Below are 20,564 nucleotides of genomic sequence, written 5' to 3' on the forward strand. Positions count from 1 at the left end.
CTCTGCTTTGTATTTTGCATAATGTATTCGACACTCTGAGCCTGAAAGGGTATTGTTTTGACTTGTACTGGGGGCTCCCTTGTGTCTGGATAAAGCTATACCTCTCTGAAGAGCTCTAATAAGAGCGAAACACACGTCAGGGGTTGCTTTTATGCATTTCAGGTTGACTTGGATGGTATTTTACCAATACAAAGCTGTAATACTGTGCCTGGAGTAGTAAAAGGATTTCGTCATTCTACAGCTCGGCATTGATGGCACTTTGCCAATCCTATGCTTAAAGACTTTGCTGTATAAATGGCAAAAGGCGTTGTCCCGATCTAGCTCGGCGTGGATGGCACTGTACTAATCCTATGCTTAAAAACGTTGTTAGAAAAAGACATTTGAGGCGGGCAGCATCAGAGTGTCGCTGGTGTTGCAGGGTGCCCTACATAGTAGCTGCTCTCCACCTAAATTAGGGAACTACTCACAGTTCTCTGCTTCCTATTTTGCATAATGTATTTGACACTCTGAGCCTGAAAGGGTATTGTTTTTATATTTATAGATATAGATAAAGATAAAGTGGTACATTGAACTTCCTGTTATAAGCAGACACATTCATATAAGGCTAAAAAGCATATTACACCACAAGAGGCATGTATATTAGACAATATCACAGTTATTGCTTATATTTACATATTGGTGCATACATAAGGGTTCATTCTTGCTGCTAAAACTCTGAGAAATGTTATGAAAACGTTGCCTGCCTATCCACAACAAAACTGTGCACATCGGATAATTTGGATATTACTGATTCTGTGCACAATTCCGTATTTATATAGAGGCTTTTTCTCCAGCCAATACAAACTTACAATGTGGCTTGTGCATATGTGTAGGTACATGTTTTTTTGATACTAAAAATGTTCCTTCAAACTTTGTCCCATCCCTCCTCTCTCTGACTCATCCCAAACCTTTCTGACTATTATGATCTTCCACACATCCTTCTCAAACTTTCCCCTCCTTTGTTAGCCATGTCATCCTACTGGCACACACGGTCACTTCTTACAAAAGAAACTTACTACTTCCCCTCTAAAATCCATTTACATGCACCTATCCCTACTCTAAAACTCTACTAAACACACAAAAAATCAAGAGCACAAACCTAACGCAACTAATACGGAAAGAAAAGAAAGAAAATTACTAATCTGCTAACTAGTAACCTCTAATCTTGGGTTCCAGAGTAGAGTGCTGCTTGCCTCAAAACACTTCATTTCCTCTTTAGGGGTAGTAAGTGTAGGAAGGTACCTCCTGACTATGGTTGCCCCCAACTTTTTGCCCTGTGTTTTAGCTGGTTTTTGACATAGTCGACCTGGGGCCCTGCCAATCAGGACCCCAGGCCTACTGCTCTCTCTGTAAAATGGATTCCATGTACCCTAGGTACATTTCCAATTGGTACTGGGCCACCTTATCAGACCCTGTAACTCAGGGCATAGGTGTACCCAGGGCCTACCAGGGGCTGAAGCATGTATTATGCCACCCCTGGCTGGCCTCCTAAATTTGACACAACTGGCTGCATGACAGCTGGGGCAAAGTCGTGTAATCACCCTTTGCTGTAGATATAGTATACCTATATCTAACCCTAAAATGGACACACAGATTCCTATCAGTCACTCCTATGGCAGGCCTTGACAATCCTGAAGGCAGAGTGCTTGGAATCGTGTGAGATGGTGCTCTGGCATGAGCTGAGCCTGTCTGCAGCTTGCGGAACCAAGTCCTAATAGCTGTTCCATGATATCGCATACCATATACTCTTAAGTGCATTATAATCCTCGCGGTTAAATGCTATCTTTAGTATTGCTTTATCAAAACATGTCGAGTAAGGTGTCATACGAATTGGAATACTAACCCCTCGCCAATTCTGGCGACGGGGTTAGCATTCCACCCTTCTAGAGGGACACAACATGTATGTAACTGTGAACCCCGGTTAAAGTTAACTGAAGCCTCAGCTCCACAAAATGGATGCTGCCACCACAGACACAAGTCTGACCCCCTGCAGCTGGGAGTCCTTCCAGCGAGGGGAGCCTAGACAAAGGGTTTCCTGTCGAGGGCGGTGCTAGCACCGTCCCAGACAGAGTTTTGTGTATCCTGGGTAGGCAGGGCTTTACAGGAAGGTGACTGCTGAGCGGCACCCCGGTGCTCACTACGCATAGGCCGGTCAGAACCAGTTCCAGGGGCATACCAGCCCCTGGCCTGGGGAAAGTCCGGCATGGGAGAGGGGTGTAACCACCCCCCTCCTAGTCCCACCCATAGGCAGGACCTAGTCACCGGGTCAGCCCCTTTTCTTAGTATAAAGATAGGAGCGGGCCCCCTGTTCAAATTAGATCATCTTTGGAATCAAGACACGACTTTCTGCGAAAGGACATCAAGATTTCTTCTTCAAGATTCTCCCTTGTGGCTAAGGAGTAGTCACCCTGCATCAAGCGGGCACCATCCTAAGAACACTGCGGTCTGCTGCAAGTCCTTCCTCCAGAATCCGACGACCCAGCTCGACGAGACCCGGCTTCCCTGGCACCTCTGACCTCTACTCACCTCTACAGCAAAGCTGAGAACTTGAGTGCGACGAGACCTCGAGGGACCGACGATCGCCAAGACTGCACGACTTCTTTGCAACAAGCCCACCGAGTCTTCCACTGGTGAGTGCTTTGGGGTCCGAGAAACCCCAACCCTGAGCAGCTCCAGCACCGAAGATCAGCCCTCCAGCAACTCCACGATCTGCGTGGGGCCCTTCTGCTTTTTGCTGCTCACCGCGTTGTTTGGCTACTAGCCGGCTGGCTTGTGGCCTTCTTAACGACGCCCGACGACATCACTGCTGCTGGTCTGGTTGCTCCAGACTGGCCCTTGCTTCCTTCTTCAAGAGAAGCACCCCGGACCCTCCTGGTCCACTCCAGACGCCATTTTGAGTCCACCGCGTGGGCTTGAATTTGCCAAGGCTTCGTTGCCCAATCCTGGGTCCAGCGACGCCGACAGCTTCATCCATCGTGGGACAGCTCGCTCCTCCATCCTGGTCGCCGACAACGCCTCCTGGTCCGTGAGATCTGCAGAGCACAGCGTCACCCACTCACCTAGTCGAGGTGACTACCACCCGGTGCCCTCCTGGTGCCACCTGACTACTGGCTAGTAGTCACGAACTTGGTCCCCTCTGCTTTCAGGTGTCATCCATCTTCGAGATCCAGGCTTGGATCACTTCGAACTCTCTTCACTGGTCGCCTGCCAGCATCTTTCTTCCAGGCTCCTGGTCCGTCTACGAGGATTCCCGACGTCTTTTGAGACATATGCAGCTGCAGCCCCTGGGCTAGGTAACTTCAGCATTTCGGTGCCCCAGCATAGCCTCACTATCCAAGGGTCAGAATCCACTTTCGTTTTCCTCCTACCAGGTCGGGTTCGCCCGAGAACACTAACTCTGTGAAATCTAGCTACCATAGACTTTGTCCCGCATCCCGCGTGAGAGTGCACACTCTGCACCCGAGTCCCCTAGGCGTCCTAGAAGTAATCTGAAGATTCTATAGTCAAGACCTAGCGATTCCAAAGCCTATTAGTACTGTACTTACCTGCTAGTAATTTTGCATTCCACTTTCAGAGTATATGGTTTTCCGTGCCCCTCGGGCATTTGTATATACTGTGCTAACTTAAGTATTTTCGTAAGAGTTTTGTTTTGTGCTTAGTACCCTGTCCTCATAAAGAGTACAGGGCTGTTGTGATCTTAATAAATACACTGTTTATTTTCATAACACTTGTGTGGTGTCCTTTCACTGGGTGTTCAAGGGGTACATGTGTGGTATAACAGCTGGCTTAACACGCCCTCTCGAGTCTTTAGCCTTAGACTGCTCGTATCCATGCTACTAGGATAGCTGGTCTATAAGGTTGACTTACAACCAATCATCAATAAGGGTTGTTTGGACTGATACAAAGTGCTCACTAGAATAGTGAACATTATATATCAGGCCAACTTCTCACAGTAAGTGCAATATAAATACAATTACAATCACTCTATTATTTAAACTAATTACAAAATGGTGCAAAATCCTTTCAAATGTAACATTGAAGATTTACTGTTTAAAATAGTATGTATAGGATCCATCCGTCAGTCAACTAGCAGAAGAACAAAACTGTACACCAACTCACCTGCATTGTAAACATTGGCAAGCCCACTTCACGGGTTGGACTCCTAAGTATACATGCTGCGTGTCCGAAAAGAAACATAATGGTGTAATAAATTCAAGTAACATTCCTTTTGTATGCCTTTCTGATGTTCTGTTATATGGCATGTTGCTTACCATATCATGAACGCTGATTGCCTTTCCACCTTCTCTCTCTTTACTAGAAGTCGAAGAGGATCTGGTTCTGCTCAGCACTGACCCTGCACCTCTGTATGCCCGTCGCAGTTTATGCACACCTGGATTCCACTGGCTTTGCATTAAATGAGCCGCCCTATATGTTTTACGTGGGATTGTTCTTTGTTAATGTTCTGATTCTGTATTATGCCTTCCTGATGGAGTACATTGTCCTCAATGTAGGGATAGTATTTCTTCCTGAAGACATGGATCAGGCCTTGGTAGATCTGGGGGTACTCTCAGACCCTGGTTCTGTTCTTTATGAGATGGACAACGAACTGGATGTGTTTGATGGCTATTTGGAATGAACTCTAAAATCAGAAAGAAGGCTTTCCCTTTGTTTTCCGTGATGTATTTAGAAGGACAATGCCACCATGCTGCTTTTGCACAGCCTAGAAGCTTTTGCAGAGGATTGCTTAAAATCAACAAGAACACAGACTCATGTCGGGTGGAACTGTGGAGGGATGCTCCGGAGCTGGAAATTGACAAATCATTTTTAAGGAATGGGCGTTGCTTCATGAAACTGTTGTGGTTGTGGAGGTTTCCCAATTCTTGAACGGATGGCTCATTTGCAATAAACTAAGTGCACAGTAAGTCTCTCAGTTTCATCAAGTGGCCTTAAACTTGTGGAAATAACACTGAGAACTTATCATCTACCTAGGAGTACAGTATCTGCCTCTCGTCATTAGTTCAGTTGTCCTGGCATGCTATCCTGGAATATTATCCTTCATCTTTGCAGCTCAGCGAGCATAACCAAGGACCATTTTTTCTCGTTCTCTTAATGGGGCTGTTGCAGAAATACCAACAGATCCACCCTTCCTTCTTTAGAAACCTAAGTATGGGCACTCTTGTCGAGCGACATTCGGAGGTACCCAGTAGTATATGGCTGAATGAGCAGTGAAAGGAGGAGTATGTATGTGGTAAATTATATGGGGTGCTCCCACCAGTACATGTGGCATATTGTCCCTCCCCCTTTAGTCTGTTTTGAACATTACTTTCCGAATAACAAGTTTGTGTAAGTATAGAGGGGCAAGGGTGAACACATTTGGTTCTCATGTACCGGATAATGTTTTCAGAACATCCACCTTTAATGCGTAGGAGTTTGAAGCACACATTGATGTTGTAAATATCCTTTATCAACACTGCTATTAAAACCCACAGATCAACCAATTTAGGAAACCGTACCAATCACAGGAACAGGTCAAGCGGGGATACAGGCACAGATGTGTATTAGAAATAAACCTATCAGTTAACAAATAATTTTCTCCACATTTAGAATGGAGAGTGCAACAACCGGTTTAAAGTAGATGAGGTTGAGACCAGGGGCCATATCATGATCAGGTACATTGGGTCAGCGAACAGATGAGTGCCTAGTTTTTTGTGTGTCTAAAACCTCTAAAGTTCATACAGTATTATGCATGTACTTAAACAGAACAATTTCAAAACGGTGAGCACAGATTAGCTCTCACTGTTTTATACTTGTTCTGTCTAAAGATTATGCATTAACTAAGAAAAGTTCTGAATTATATGTATGAACTTTGGATGGCTCAGTCATAAAAAAGAAAGAAAAAACAGGCTGTTGACTCTGCGCTGAGCCGCACAGCTCATCATCATATGGGGCAGGAACGCAACAGGAAATTGGGTGCAGGTCCAACCAGGGAGGAGGGAGGGAAAGGAGAGCGCAAAGAGTGAGATGGGACAAGTAGTTTGTAGGGCAAAGGATGTAGGTGTTGGTAAGAGAACGGACAGAGGATTGCCCTGCTATCTTTCTTTGCATTTGTTTGGAAATTCATCATACATGATCGAGTTGCGTGGTTGAGGAGGTTGATAGAGAGTTTGTGTGGTCCTGCAAAGTCAGTTTTGTGATGTTTAGCGGCAGGAGGTTTTGACCAAGCTGGGTCATAATAAAAGGATTTTGTATGTAGAGAAAATAAGTATGGGGACCTTTATCTGCAGAGAGAACCATAACAATGAGAGAACCCTGACAATATCAAGTATGCAGGAGATAAATAGTAGTGTGTGTTATAACAACAATCAGCACACAAGACAACTCTGAATCGAAACCTGAACTGTTGAGAAAGTTGAGGTATTTTACCTTTAAGGGTATAAGACTGAAATACATTATTTCTGAAAAACGCATTTGTTTCATCTTGAATTGATTCTTTCAACTTACTGATTTGTCAACATCACCCAATTAAGTTACTCCTAACATTCATCTCTTCCAGGCATGTGAGTAGCAAATATATGAATCCTGACGCAGGGTAGCTCTCAACATGTAACACAATTATGCCACTGGTAAGGTACAGTAGGAGTCTTTTGGAGTCTTTGTGACATAGCCAAAACGTGTATTTCTAGTAATGCAGGGTTACTACGGCAAAAGAAACCATTAACAATTGGACAGAAAGGTAAATGGCTATGTTTTCTAAGCCACCTATGTCTCACGCCACACAGTGTGTAAATTGTGTTTTCAAAGTGTTGAATTGTTATATGTTTGAAAACGAGGTAGGTTTGCAGAATGAAAAGAAGGATAATAACATGTTACAGTCAAAAGCATTTCATGTAAAAAGACATATTTAACATCAAAAATAAAATATTTATTTCTAAAAATGTCAATTACCCGAGTGCAAAATTCAGTTTTTAAGGATCCTCCTATTTGTAACTGCTCAATGGCCCAGTGAATGTAAATATTCTTAGGAGGCAGCCTTATGTCTCATTTAATTTAACTAACATTTTTGTTATGCTAGCTCTTTCCTTCTGTTCTGTTTGTTGGTAAATGTTAGGTTCTACTTCAAAGTTGGCCCAGTGGGGCGATGGTCCTACGTTGCACCTGTCTGACATGCTAGTACACATTTATACAGGAGAACTTTAAATTTGAGTCCTCAAGTATAGTACTCGGGAGATGAACTTCCGAGAGACAGCAAAGGTTGGATCACAGGCATTTCAGCACTACAGGCATGTTCTGCCCGTGCATGCATTCACAATGGGGTTAAAGTGAATCTTTCCTTTACTGCATACTTGACTGTGCCCAGGTCTCAGCCACCGGGCCCTTTGGTCTATCTACTGTTTACCTTAACAGCAGAAGTCAGATAGAGGGCACGAGGCTGCCGGAAGTTGATACCGCTGTATTTTTCCCTTTTCGACTACCTTTACTTCATTCATGTACTGACATTATACTTAAATTAAAATATGAACAAGAATGTGTCAGGCTCCTAATTTAGCTATGAAAATATACTATTTAGCTATTTTATGTCGTTTCATTCATATCACTTTGTGTATATCTGTTGATATCTCTCCATACTTTTGATTTGAAACCCAGCATGTGTTTGAACACACCAGAAAAAGGCAAAAATATTTATTAAATCCCTAAATGAGCTTAACCCGTGTAAATGTAATTCACTGATCGACCACACATACTTTTATTTTCTCAAGCTCTGAATTTGTTGCTAAGCATCTATCTGCAAGAAAAGTGAGTTATTAGTTGTGCAAGATGTGGATCCTTCACAACTAGTAAGTCCGCAACCTTCTGTCTCCTAGGACCCAGAACCCACTGTAGCACTTGACTCTCTCTGGGAAGGGAGGCAGAGCGGTCCAAGCCCTACACTAGGAGGTGACATGGACTGGTGGTACCTCAGTCCGCAGGTACACAGCAATATCACCAACTAATAATCCGATGTCCTGTCAGTGCTTTTACCTGTGAAAAGGAAAAGTATTTTATTATGCACACACTACTCAATACTATGCATTAATTTACAAATATATATGTGTGATGCAGGTGGACGTAGCTATGGCAGCACCCCCGAACAGTTCACTCTCCTAGTAAGCCCTGTACCCTAAGACCATGACACCCGCACCCCCACCTACACTAGACATTGTAAAGTAGGGTGCAGCTAAAGGCAGGCCTTCTGGTTTTGTCAGGGTATTACCACATTAATAAAACAGAAATATTTCATTTTCATGCAATTCAACATTATTAATACCACTAAGGAAGGTACCATGTCACAGTGACATTCATTAACCACTTCCCTGCTATTGACAAGGTCAACTTGTCATGGGTTTTACCTGCCCTGTGCTTATGACGAGTTGACCTTGTCATGAACAATGGGAAACAATGATCTGCAGCACCCAGCGGGAAAACCCCTTAGCAGCCAAGGTGTTAATACCTGTAATGATTCACTGCTTGGGGAAAGTTTACTTTTACTCTTGGTGCATGTTTCCTGATTGGGCGCCTGCCACTTCTAATCCCGGGTCCTTCTTCAGAAGAACCCCAAGGCAGAGTGCCCTCCCTGCTTGCACTCTTTAGGTTCCACTGCCTGTTTTTGCCACTTACAGAGCACCTGGGTCAGTGGAAGTCAGTGACCCTCCCCTTTTGTAGGTCATACTTCTGCGGGACCTGCCCACATGAGATTCAGGTGATCATTTCTGGGCTCCACCCCCAAACCCCGTATTTTCCCAGCAGGTCCACCCTTCTACTGTCTTGCAGATGGGGGGCAGATTTGCAGAAATTAATGTCAAATCTGTGTTCGAAGTGGGGGTCTCTAGCTGGCAGTGACTTGCACCCTGTCTGAGTAGGGATCCTTCATTCTAGTCAGGGTAAGGGGAGTACATAGCTGAGATATCCCCAGCCCACCTGCCTGGTGGCTTGGCTTGAGCAGTCAGGCTTATCTCAGAAGCAGTGTTAGGCATTTGTACCAAAACACACACACAGTAACAAAGTGAAAACACTATAAAATACACACCACACCAGTTTGGAAACATACCCAATATTTATCTAATCGAAAGAAGACCAAAATGACAAAAATCCAACATACACAAGCGAATATATGAATTTCTTAAGAATAAAGCAAAAATGCAGTTCCTTGAAGTCAATAGCGCCAACTGGGGCTATCGCAGGATCGCGACCAATAAATCCCACAGTTCAGTCCGAACTCTATGGAGTTGAGGGACGGCTGCGTTGTTAGGGAAGACCCGCAAACAGTACCTGGGAGTGAAGAGGCCTCGAGGACCTTACGGTGAAGTGTAGCGGTGAGATGTCGCTGGAGTCTTGAGGCGTTGGTGCTGCAGGTCGGTGCAGAAATTGGTGAGACCTTAAAGTTACACGTGTTTCAGATTGAACTCTGTGAAGTTGAAGTCAGGAGCGCTGACTTCGTCAGTGCTGGGGCTGCGTTGTCGTCACGGGCAGTGCGTCATGCACTTCACGATGCGGTGTCCGTGGCTTCGGTGCAGGCAGTGGCGTGGCGTCTATGTGGCGCTGCTGTCAGTTGACTCGGGGCTGCGGTGTCACTGCGGTTGGTGTCTTGTGCTCCTCAAGAGGTGGGGAACGTGGCTTCGGTGCAGGAGGCGGCATTGGGTGACGATGTCGGAATCGATGGTGCTGCCGTCGACTGAGTCGACTGCGGTGTATTCGAGGGCGGTGACCGCGGCTTACGGTGCAGACAGTGGAGTCACTGATGGCACAAAGCAGGGTAGTAGGTGAGACCAGGGCTGCGGTGCTGTTGAAGTCGGTTAAGATGTTTAACAATTAGAAAAGCTCAACTCCCAAAATAATTCAAAAAGTTATGAAAAGGAAAGAAAATGGAAAGAACAACAAAGCTCAAATGTAAATTATTACACAATTAATATTTCAACTACCCTAGACAATCGGCAGAGACCAAACAGTGTACAGTTAAGGGCAACCTACTGATTTAATCAAAAATTATTTTAAACAGTTCAATCAAACATTAAGAGGGAAAGGGTTGGCCGGACAATCTGTTTCAAACAGGCTGTTCAACTTTCACTAATGTGGTGCCCCAGGCTATGCATGAGTTCACAGATGTGCTGAGGACAATCCATTTACTGTAATAGGGTGCACTGTTCCAGTGTGTGCCTACTGCAAACGGACTTTAGACCCTATATCTAATGCAGGCCCTGGTGGTGACACCACACCATTTGTAAACCCATTTTTGCTTTTTTTTTTTCAACAGAAACCAGGTTACCAGCCCCATGTAAAGGATAGTTACCAGCGCTAACTATCCTTTACATGGTGAGGAAAAGATACACCCGGAAACATCGTATTGTATTGTAATTGCATTTATATAGCGCTTACTACCCCTGACGAGGCGAGTGGCATGCTATTCCGGAACCCATAAAGGATTAGTGGTAATTTAGTATAGTGAAATACGAAAGTAATTTGAGTGGTGGATACCTTATTCAGTTATTTGGATTGAGAATGATAGTGGAGGAGTACTAATGTATATCTATATTTTTTAACCTCATAGATGCTATTAAACATTCCTCCCCAGTGCTGCGCTGTCCATTGGAACTAGTGCTGAATGGACGTCCAATGGTCGTGCGCAGCACTGGGGAGGTAGTGCTGCCGTCGGCCAATGCACCGAGGCAGCACTTAAGGGGTTAAAACCATTATTCTACCTGTTTATACCAAGCATTACACATATTTAGTACATATCATTATTACAAATAAATGCTTATATACAGAGGAATATGCTGTATATTTCTGTTTGCATATGGTGGTTATGTGAGGAAAAGCCCATTCTTGAGTAGTTTTCCAAAGATAAGGTGGTTATCATAGATCTTATGTTGAGGGTAACGAGTTCCATAGTTTGGCTGCTTGAACAGAGAAGGATGTGCCACCCATTGTTTTTTCTTGTATCTTGGGATTTTGAAGCGGGGTGCCACTCTAGAGCGGAGGTTCCTTTGTTGAAAGTGTTCTGCTATTTTATTCCTGATGAAGAACGGTCCTGTTCCATGTATCGCTTTGTGGGTATGCAAAGCAGCTTGAACATTGATCTTCTGGCAATTGGTACCCAATGCAGGGCTTTCATTTTTTTTTATGTAAGACTAGTCTGGCAGCCGAGTTCTGAATCTGTTGTAGTCTTTTCAAACTGATAAAATAATTGTGATAACAATATCAGTCTGAGGTTTGAACGAGGGGTCAGAATGAAAAAAGAGTACCAGGACCCATATTATAGTCCATTTCAGGTGAGTTTATATTTGGAGAAAATCCTTATATAAAATAATGTGGTTCCCTCATCAAACTGTTCTAAACATCTGAAAGCCCACTCACTCCAAAGGTGCTACACTTGACTGAATAATCTCCAAAGAAAAAATGATTGAATCCATCTTGATCACCCCTTGTGATTGGTAAAGCCATCACATTATTACCTTCGAAATTCCCTCCGCTGGAAAGAAAACCTACTCGCAGCAAGTCGAGCCTAAACACTGGATAAGAGACATGAAAAACTTCAACTGGAACAACCTAGCCTCCTACTGTGAGAAAGTAATCACTCCTCCCAATAACATGTCAGACGTCACTGCTCACTACAACTCCACGATGACCAAAGTCTTTGATCAAGTAGCCCCACCTAAACTTAACCACTTGGCTGCTAAGGCAATATTTTACTCTTCATTGTTTTTCCATTGAAATCAATGAAAAGTGCATGACGAGTTACCCTTGTCATTAGCGGCGAAGAGGTTAAAAGATTACCGGACAAAGACAAAAACTCATGGTTCAACAGAGCCCTGAATGAAGAGAGACGCAAACTAAGATTAACTTAACAAAAATGGCGACATCATCCCTCCAACTCAAACTACTTAGGAAATCCAGAAATTCCTACAACAAAAGTATTCTACAATCAAAAAAAGACTTCTTCAGAGCAGAACTAGACAATGCAAAAAATAGACCGAAGAAACTCTTTGAAATGCTAAAACAACAATCTGACAAATTGGCCTAAACCTTACTCCCGACTTTGAAAGCACAGCTTATTAGTGATGAATTTTCTTCATTCTTCACAGCAAAAACCATTTCCTTCCAACTTGAGCTATGGACGGCAGCAATCAACTTATCTACCCTAAAGAACACGTAAGCTGAAAATCCTGAACATCTTGATCTACCTATGTCCAAAAATAACTCTAATTGGTCTACCTTCAAACTTTACGATCTCAATGACATCACTAAAACCTTAGCAACTATCAAACCCAACAACCACTTCAATGACCCTCTCCCCTCAAACTGCCTACCCCACATCTACCATATCATCTCCCCTCTCTGTACAAAAATCATCAATGCCTCATTAAGTCAGTCGCATCCCGGATTGCCTAAAATTAGTCAAGTCACCCCTGTCCTAAAAAATACCTGACTGCAAACACATCTGACCCTAATAACTTCTGACCTATAACCAACATTCCCATGCTAGCCAAGGGCCTGGAAAAGTGTGTTCAGCAACAACTGAATCAACACATCAAGGATTTCAAACTACTTGAACGACTGCCAATCGGGTTTCAGACTTCGGCATAGCACAGAAACAGCGATTCTGCAAATAGCAAACAACGCCCTCCTCGCTCTTGACCGTAATGAAACCTGCCTACTAGTCCTTCTCGACCTCCCCTCAGCCTTTGACATGGTCAATCACGACAAAAATCTAAGAAGACTTAAGAACAGGATGGGTTTATCTGGCACAGTCCTTCAGTGGTTCAAATCCTTTCTGGAAAACTGAACGCAATTGTTCATGGTGAATAAAAAATATCTCTCCCTCTTCACTCAACCTACTAGGAGTACCACAAGAATCAACCCTATCCCCTGCGCTATTCAACCTTTATGTTGAACCACTAACCGAACAACTACAGCAGGCGAATATCTCCTACTACATGTACAAGGACAACACTCAACTTTACATCAAGATCACTTCCATTGAAGAGATAAAGGTGATGAATCAAGCTCTCGAAAAGACTGTTCACTAGCTAAAGACCAACTTCCTCAAGCTAAACTCACAAAACACAGAATTTCTACTAATCCCCCCCCCCCCCCCCCTAAAAACTCTCTGGAGATAAAGAACTGGACCACGAAGATCACTGCTCTAAATTGCACGCCGTTTCCGGTGGACTCCACCAAATCGCTTGGAGTTACACTAGTTAAGAAACTTAACATGCAAACTCGCATCAACCTTATGGCTAAAAAAGACCGCTTTCACCTCGCTATCTCTGAAAAATTAAACCATTTGTCGAGAACCCTGACCTCAAAACTACATTTCAGGCCTTAGTCATCTCGAGGCTGGAGTACGTATGTACTACCCTCTCGGGGCTTCCCAAAGTCTCAATAGCCCCTTTAAAAGCCTGTCTCAACCCAGCAGCAAGACTCCTAACTGGATCTAGGAAATTTGACCACATATCACCACACCTGAAGGGGCTAAACTGGCTACCCTACGAAGCTAGAATCCACCTAAAGATGGCCTGCATTACTCATAAAGCTCTTCACCACAATACCCCCAGTACCTTTCCCAGAAACGTACTTCATCTGGAGGAAACAGACACTCTACGAGCTCCGACAATCTACTCCTGAAACCTTCTCGCTTCAGCAAGAAAAAAACTTCAAACAGAGCATTTTCCGGAGCAGCACCAAGAATATGGAACTCGCTACCTCCTTCCATCAGAAAAATCTCTTCCACACCACTATTCAAAAGGAAAGCAAAATCATTCCTGATGAGCAAATTCCTCTCTTAATTCCGCACATGCCTCACTAAATGGGACCACTATCACACCAGCTATTTCTTTGACTTGCAAGGCACTATACCAGCCTACTATATTATTCTTGTCTCTACACTCTCCTTAATGACTCCATCGCCATCTATGACTTACTTGTACCCAAACTTGTTCCCACGGTTCCTAACAATCCTCCTCTATTAACGCTTCTGCTACCCACGTACTTTGTATAAAAATGTTTTGTTTACTTTTTCTGCTATGTTTTTGCAAAAATGTTTTATACTTACTTTGCTTTGTAAAGCGCTCTGATACCCTATTCTGGATCTTGTTCGCGATATAGAAAACTCTAAAAATATTTTCTCGCAGTTAGTTTGTAGTTGAGCTTGGTGGCACAAATGAAGGCAAAGCCAGTATGCAATAGTGCTTTTGAAGTTATCACAATAAACAAAATCAAACGAGAGACGTTCTAAAAGACAAGTCCAAAAACGGTGTCCTGTTTTTTCCCTAGTATTTTACAATGTAATGCAGTTTTTTTGTGTGAAATTAAATGTAAGCAAGGGAACCAAAATATCTAAGGGGTGGCGTGTATATATGATGCAGGGAATGTTTACAAAGACTAAATCTCATTGTTACCTTTTTGTTTTCTACTTTAATGCATTTACTATTTGAAACATTGCAGTTTTCTCCATTAAAGGCCCATTAAACACATTTCCAACATAGAAATATTTCCACAGGGTCCACCACACTATTACCACTAGAAAATTATGAAAAAGTGTACTTGTAAGGCATGTTTTGCAGCACTATATCCCAAATACACTGCTCAAAAGCCTTATTTCTTCACTGCACCCAATACTGGATGTGCCAATCAATAAACAAAATGTGCACCCTTTTCAAACATGTACAAGAACCTCCGAGTACCTGGTTGAAAATATTGTTTTTAGTTCCAAACAACTTATCCTAGATCTCATATTGTAAGTTTGGAAGATATTAATTTACTAAGCCAGCATGTTCACTGGCTAATAATTCAGTTGTATTGGCTTTTTGAGAAATAGTAATTATCCTACAAGTGTAATTAGCATAAATGTACTCTCACACCTACTTGCAGACAATACATCACATTTAATGTGTGTTTAATAAACCTATTGTTTTGATTACCAATCTTGCAGGAAGAATAGAACACATTTCTCTGCTATCGCCTATTTCTTTTACAATTGTCACATACATTTTCTTCATTCGTTTTTTTGGAAACACCTTGTCTTTTTGAAAGAACTTGAGAAAGTAATCTTTCATGTTTACATGACTAAATTCTGAAGTATTTCATGTTATCTTTGTTTCTTTCTCACTTATCCACTGCCAGGTATGAAGGACGATAGGGCATTATCCAGCACTAGTCCCCTCTAATTTCTGACACCTACTCTGTCAAGATAAACTCGGACAAAAGGGAGTCACAAATAGTACAGGCAAAGGCTTCTGGGAAGGCAGCCCATGTTGTTAGGAGTCTATTTAACATTGAATGGGCCCAGACCCCCCAGGATATAGCGGCATCGATTAGCAAATTTAGCGGCACAAATATGGAAATTTAGCTGCATTTTTGCGGCCCTTTATTTTACTCATAATCATTCATTTTCGGCATTAAATCAATGGAAACTGTTTTAGCACAGTATTCCACTTTGAATAGGCAACCTGGGATATGGAACAGAGGAAGCCAAATCGGGAATCTCTTGCTTAAAAATAAAAAAAGGAATGTCCCTAACACGCTTTTAGGTCACCTTCTCCTAAGTACAGTTTTCTCTCTTTTCACATTTGGGAAACGATTTTCCACAGTACTGTCCCACCTCTCCTCTCTATTTCCTCCACCCTGTATGCCATTTTCCTCTGTCTCACACCTCTCAATCCGCTTTGAACTATTCTATTTTCTTTGTAGAACCTCCCTATTCTTTTCGATATCAATTCTTTTTGTTTCACTTGTAAATGTATTTCGCATCTCTTCTCGTTTAAACTTTTTTCCTCACTCTGTTCTTTGTGCGCAACCCCCACTCCTTTCTCGAAACATCTCCATTCTTTTCACCCTGCCACTGACTACTCTGTTCTACCTCTTTCAGTTTTCTTCACACTACGATTGCATCATTACCTTTGCTTGGGGTCTCATGCGGAGCACAGAACATTTCCAGGGTCGGACTGGCCAATGATAGGTCAATCGTGCAGTGCTTTGTAGGCTAATCTGACAGATCACTGCATGGGCAGGTTTATGGAGCCGTTTATGGGCCTGTTTTATGGCTAGGTGGCCTGTTTTTTTATTGTTGATTTCCCTGATATTGCCAAAAACAGTCCCTGCTGCAAACACAAATGCATGCAGTCTCCCATCCCTTGCAAATTCCCATAGAGAGTGTCTTTACAGGTTCAAGACGGGCCTGATTTGCAATTGTGGGCCATTTTCTTTTAAATATTTGTTTAGTTAAGTTTGGTGCCTGGACAAATGTTTGCCCCAGCAGACCTCAGAAGGTCACCGACTCACTCATTGCTCCTCTGGCAGTCTGTAGAGCTCAGTGTGTCGTTAAGCACCCCCTTCGCCCTGGATGTCTCTGTAGATACGGTTCCAGCCCAGCGTGCCCTCCAGGCCACGGCCTGGAACGGGTTCAGTCACTCGGTGGCATCCGGCCACTGTAGCGGGAGGGATAGCGCATGGGAGGCAGAAGCGACATGGCTGTCGTCAAAGAAAGCACCTGGCTTGGGCTGGAGACTGCCAACAGCAAGTTAGTTCAGGAGCAGGTGGGAGCCGAGAAGGTCAAAAGTGGACGACATTAGCTCATCTCATTTCTACATTCTGACCTCCGCTCAGCCCATCCGTCCAGGTGCTTGCAGGTGGGCATGATTACATCAAAAATTACTGCCTTAATATTTGCGTGTTGTTTCTGCACCAAACATGTTCTCATTGTAGGCAGTGGGCTCCTGCCCATGCCTTGAATACATCACGTAAAACTGTGGTGGCAGTGTCCTGTAGCAGAAAACCGAACTGCATTCACCGAAGTGATTTCGCGGGCACTTTTGTAAAAGTTGCGGTATTTTTACAAAAGTGACAATTTTGCGGGTACTTTTGTAAAAATCGCAGCATTTTTACAAAAGTGCCGATTTCGCGGCAAACCGCGAAATCGCTAAGTCCTGGAGGGTCGGATTGTAGAACTCCACTGATGAAGCAGGGGCGTCCTCTGTAAAACTTTTTCCAGATTGCCTAGTATTTTCTGTGCCACAGACCGTTCCTACCTTTAAGAAGAATATCACATTATGGGGTTTTTCTAATGCTATTCTTTTTGATATCATCCTGTAATGTTTTGAATGCAACAGTTTTAAATAATCATGCATAATAAATTACTTACGTTTTGGGACTCACAAAGGTAGCCTGTGTAGTGGCAAATTTGGTGCCAGTTGTCGTGGATACTGGAGAAAGTTATGAGGAGTGTTCTGTCAACACATACAGTAGGTTCCCACGCCTCAAATCATTTTTGTGCCGAAAGAAACTGGCACATAATCAATGACCGTGCCTGGGGGATCTTTGTAAATGTAGTAATTTGGTAACACGGAAGGAAATAAAAATACGACACCAAAATGAAATGCACTCAGACCTCTAAGCAAATGATATCCTGTTTAAAGTAATTGTTATTGGTAATTAGCACTCGTGTAGCATGCAATCACGATTAGTATCATCAGCAATCACACGCCAAAAGTTCTCATTTTCATAGAAGAAAGGAGAAAGTGCTTCAGAGTTCTGTTCAGCATGCTCCTGCCTCATTGTTGAAGTAATCCAGCATTCCATTGGTTGTTGCACACCTGTAGATCCTCCTGGAGTATGAGTTTCTTAAAAAGACTATAATCTTTATGGGTTTATTATCGGGAGTGGAGTAGAGTTTTAAAAGTGACTTGACATGAAGATGTATGTCCAGCAGTAATAAAAAACTGATCGCAAAAAGTGGTTGTGAATTCCGCATTGACTTTTAGAGACCAATATTTCATTTTGTAGTGCGACCTTCGCACCAATAGGTTGCATCTCCAAATCTCCACTCGCAGAAGGGTAGCCGACCAAGCTCCCTAATAAATGTTAATCAGGGAGATTGCTATATGAAACTCCTTGTGATTTGGCGTAAACACAGGGATGGTGGCCTGCTAGGAGCAGACCACCATCTTTGTGTTTGCATTCCCAAATTTGATTTGTTTTTAAAGTAGTTTGTGTCCAATTAAGGATCTGGTGCTGCTTAAAAAAAAGTTTCTTCTTTGGGTTACTAGTGTTGTAGTGCAGACGTGTTGGGCCTCAATAAATTTCTACATCAAACATATTTTTCCCAGATTTACCTCAGCTACCACATTGGTCTCATTAGATCTTGTTCTGTGCTGAAAGGGACTAGAATATTTAGGGGATGAACTATTGTCATATTGAGGACCTGGGAGAAAATAATAGTTAGCATTTCTTCACTACGAAAAGGATATTGTCTAGGCAGAATCTGTTTAGGTTAGTGCCTTTGGAAACAGATAAAATGACCATAACAAATTAATGAAACAAAACTAGCAGAAATAAGGATCTCAGATTAGTATCTTTATTGCATTTCAAAAACTTTTCATGCCAAATTAGTTTAAGACTTATAGAGATTTAATAAACATTAATAAAGCTATAAGAATACATTTTGAAAAGTATTTTGTTCCTCAGCCGAGGGAGATTATACAATGGGAAATGAGTCTTTTAAAGCATATAATCCTCATACAAACCCCATAGATAGAAGTTCAGGAATCGCCGAATGACCAGTTCCAGTTCATGAACAGGTTCGTCTGTCCCTGCCCGTACTGCAGCGTCAATGCCACAACTGTTGTCGGTAACCCTCCAGCTGGAAAGGTTCCAATGCAGTAATACGTCTCAGTTCAAGTTAGTTTCTGGCAGTCCAAATTATCAGTCTCTGTACCACAAGGTGAGTCGAGAAGGTGAACAAGATGGGGGGCTGTCCCTTCCACAATTTAGGTAATTATACTCCATCGATTTATGGTTACACCCCTTGACATCACCGAATTTGATCGGACCAGTTTGTCCCATTGGTCAGTTTCGATAGGATTAGATGATGTGGTAGGTAAAAGTATTCAAATCTGTAAGATTAAGTAATCCATTACTTTGCAGTTTCCATAAAACCACTGTCTTTAATCATCCAGTTGGTTGTGACATCTAGGAAGCAGGCGGGTCCAGGCTCTCATCCTTTGTCAGTCCTTTCCCAAGCATGTACTCTAGAAGCAACACATTCGATGCAAGTCTGATGAAGTAAGCTACAAACGTGAAAGAAATCATTGAGTGTTCGAGCACTAGTAGAAACTCAAAAAAGTTCTCCTAGGCTTCAAGCTATTCAGTTCATTTGTTCATGCTAGAAGGAAAAGTTTTATACCTTTATGAAACTCAGCCTGTGCATGCTTAAATCGTGCTAAAATATGAATTTCACTCTACTGAATTACAGTCCATTAGTTGTTCATTCAGGTCAATTAATAAGTGCAACTACATTATGTTAATATGAACCACTCATACAAAATGTATAGCATCTTGTAGTCCATTTGCATTCTACTCTTTCAATACTTTTCTCATGTTACAGGATTAATACATCGTTCAGTATTTGGAAGCATAACTAAAGTAAAACTTCATGAAGCACAATTTATTATAGCAATTGTATTTCTCCTCAATGGCAATGCTGACATTACACACTGTAATGTTAATGTGCATTTTCTTAACACATAAAATGACTTAATTTAAACAAGTATGAGGAATTTCTACATTATTGTTTTGTCTGTCCTGTTCATGTATTCATAAAGTTGTCTTCATTAATGTCAGTCTAGTTTATTCTAAGGCCTTTAATTCATCATAATAGCTACATTGCTTGTTTTCTCTTTATCCCTCTTTTTTCCTTCTAAATTTTTATGCGTTTACAATACCTGTAAATTATTTTTATTATTATTAGTAAGCCAATAACCATTGTTAACATAGGTGGTCAATATTTACCCCACCGAACTGCTTCACATGGTTACAAACCATTTTCCCACTGACGTTAATCTATTCCCAATGGATTTCCAAGCAGCATCAGCTTTCATTTCAGTCAAATCTTTTCCCTTTTTAATAATATTTCTAATATATCCCCGCAAATCTTTTCTTTTGTCAGATATATTGGTACAGCACTGTTGGACTTTAAGCATGCGACAGACTTAGCCCCCTTTTGAGAGTAGGACATCTAATGCAAGTCTGTTCTGTAAAACTATAGATCTGATATCAACCGTTTCAGTATGCATGACAAGGAACCCTCCCGCTGTATCAGTTGACAATTGATCAACTACAGTAGAGAGCTTTTGAAATTTGTGAGACTTTAGAATCATCCCAACTGATGGTATTATTGCACCAGAAACATCACCAATTATTTCAGCAGCACTTATTCCCCTTCTTAAACGAGTGTTTTAAAATCGTTGGTTCCACTTGTTTGACCCACATGGATAAATATTTTGAAAAACTATTCCCATATAGCAGCACCCTTACCATCGTTTTGGTAACCTATAATAAGCATGTATCCCACAAATATAGTACACCCCTGGGAAAACCGGATCAGACCCTCCAAGATATAAACCTCAACCTCCCACCGATTGGAAAGTGTGATCACATTCACGGGAACCAACACATTTAGTGTTAAATTTGTTTTTGCGTCTTAGTATGCAAAGCTT

General features: G+C 42.3%; 1 protein-coding gene across 2 annotated transcripts in view; it reads left to right on the forward strand.

Moving 5' to 3' along the window:
- The window catches only part of DEXI (Dexi homolog), a 171,276-nt gene that overhangs the window by 36,018 nt on the left and 114,694 nt on the right, over window positions 1-20,564 (forward strand). For both annotated transcript variants that reach the window (XM_086941418.1, XM_086941417.1), the window contains exon 2: window positions 4,358-4,957. In XM_086941418.1, coding sequence (XP_086797544.1) covers window positions 4,406-4,675 — 270 coding nt within the window. In that variant the 5' untranslated portion in view covers window positions 4,358-4,405 and the 3' untranslated portion in view covers window positions 4,676-4,957. The remainder of the gene's footprint in view (window positions 1-4,357; window positions 4,958-20,564) is intronic.

The sequence above is a fragment of the Lissotriton vulgaris genome, chromosome 10 (genome assembly GCF_964263255.1).
Source record: "Lissotriton vulgaris chromosome 10, aLisVul1.2, whole genome shotgun sequence".
Lineage (NCBI taxonomy): Eukaryota > Metazoa > Chordata > Amphibia > Caudata > Salamandridae > Lissotriton > Lissotriton vulgaris.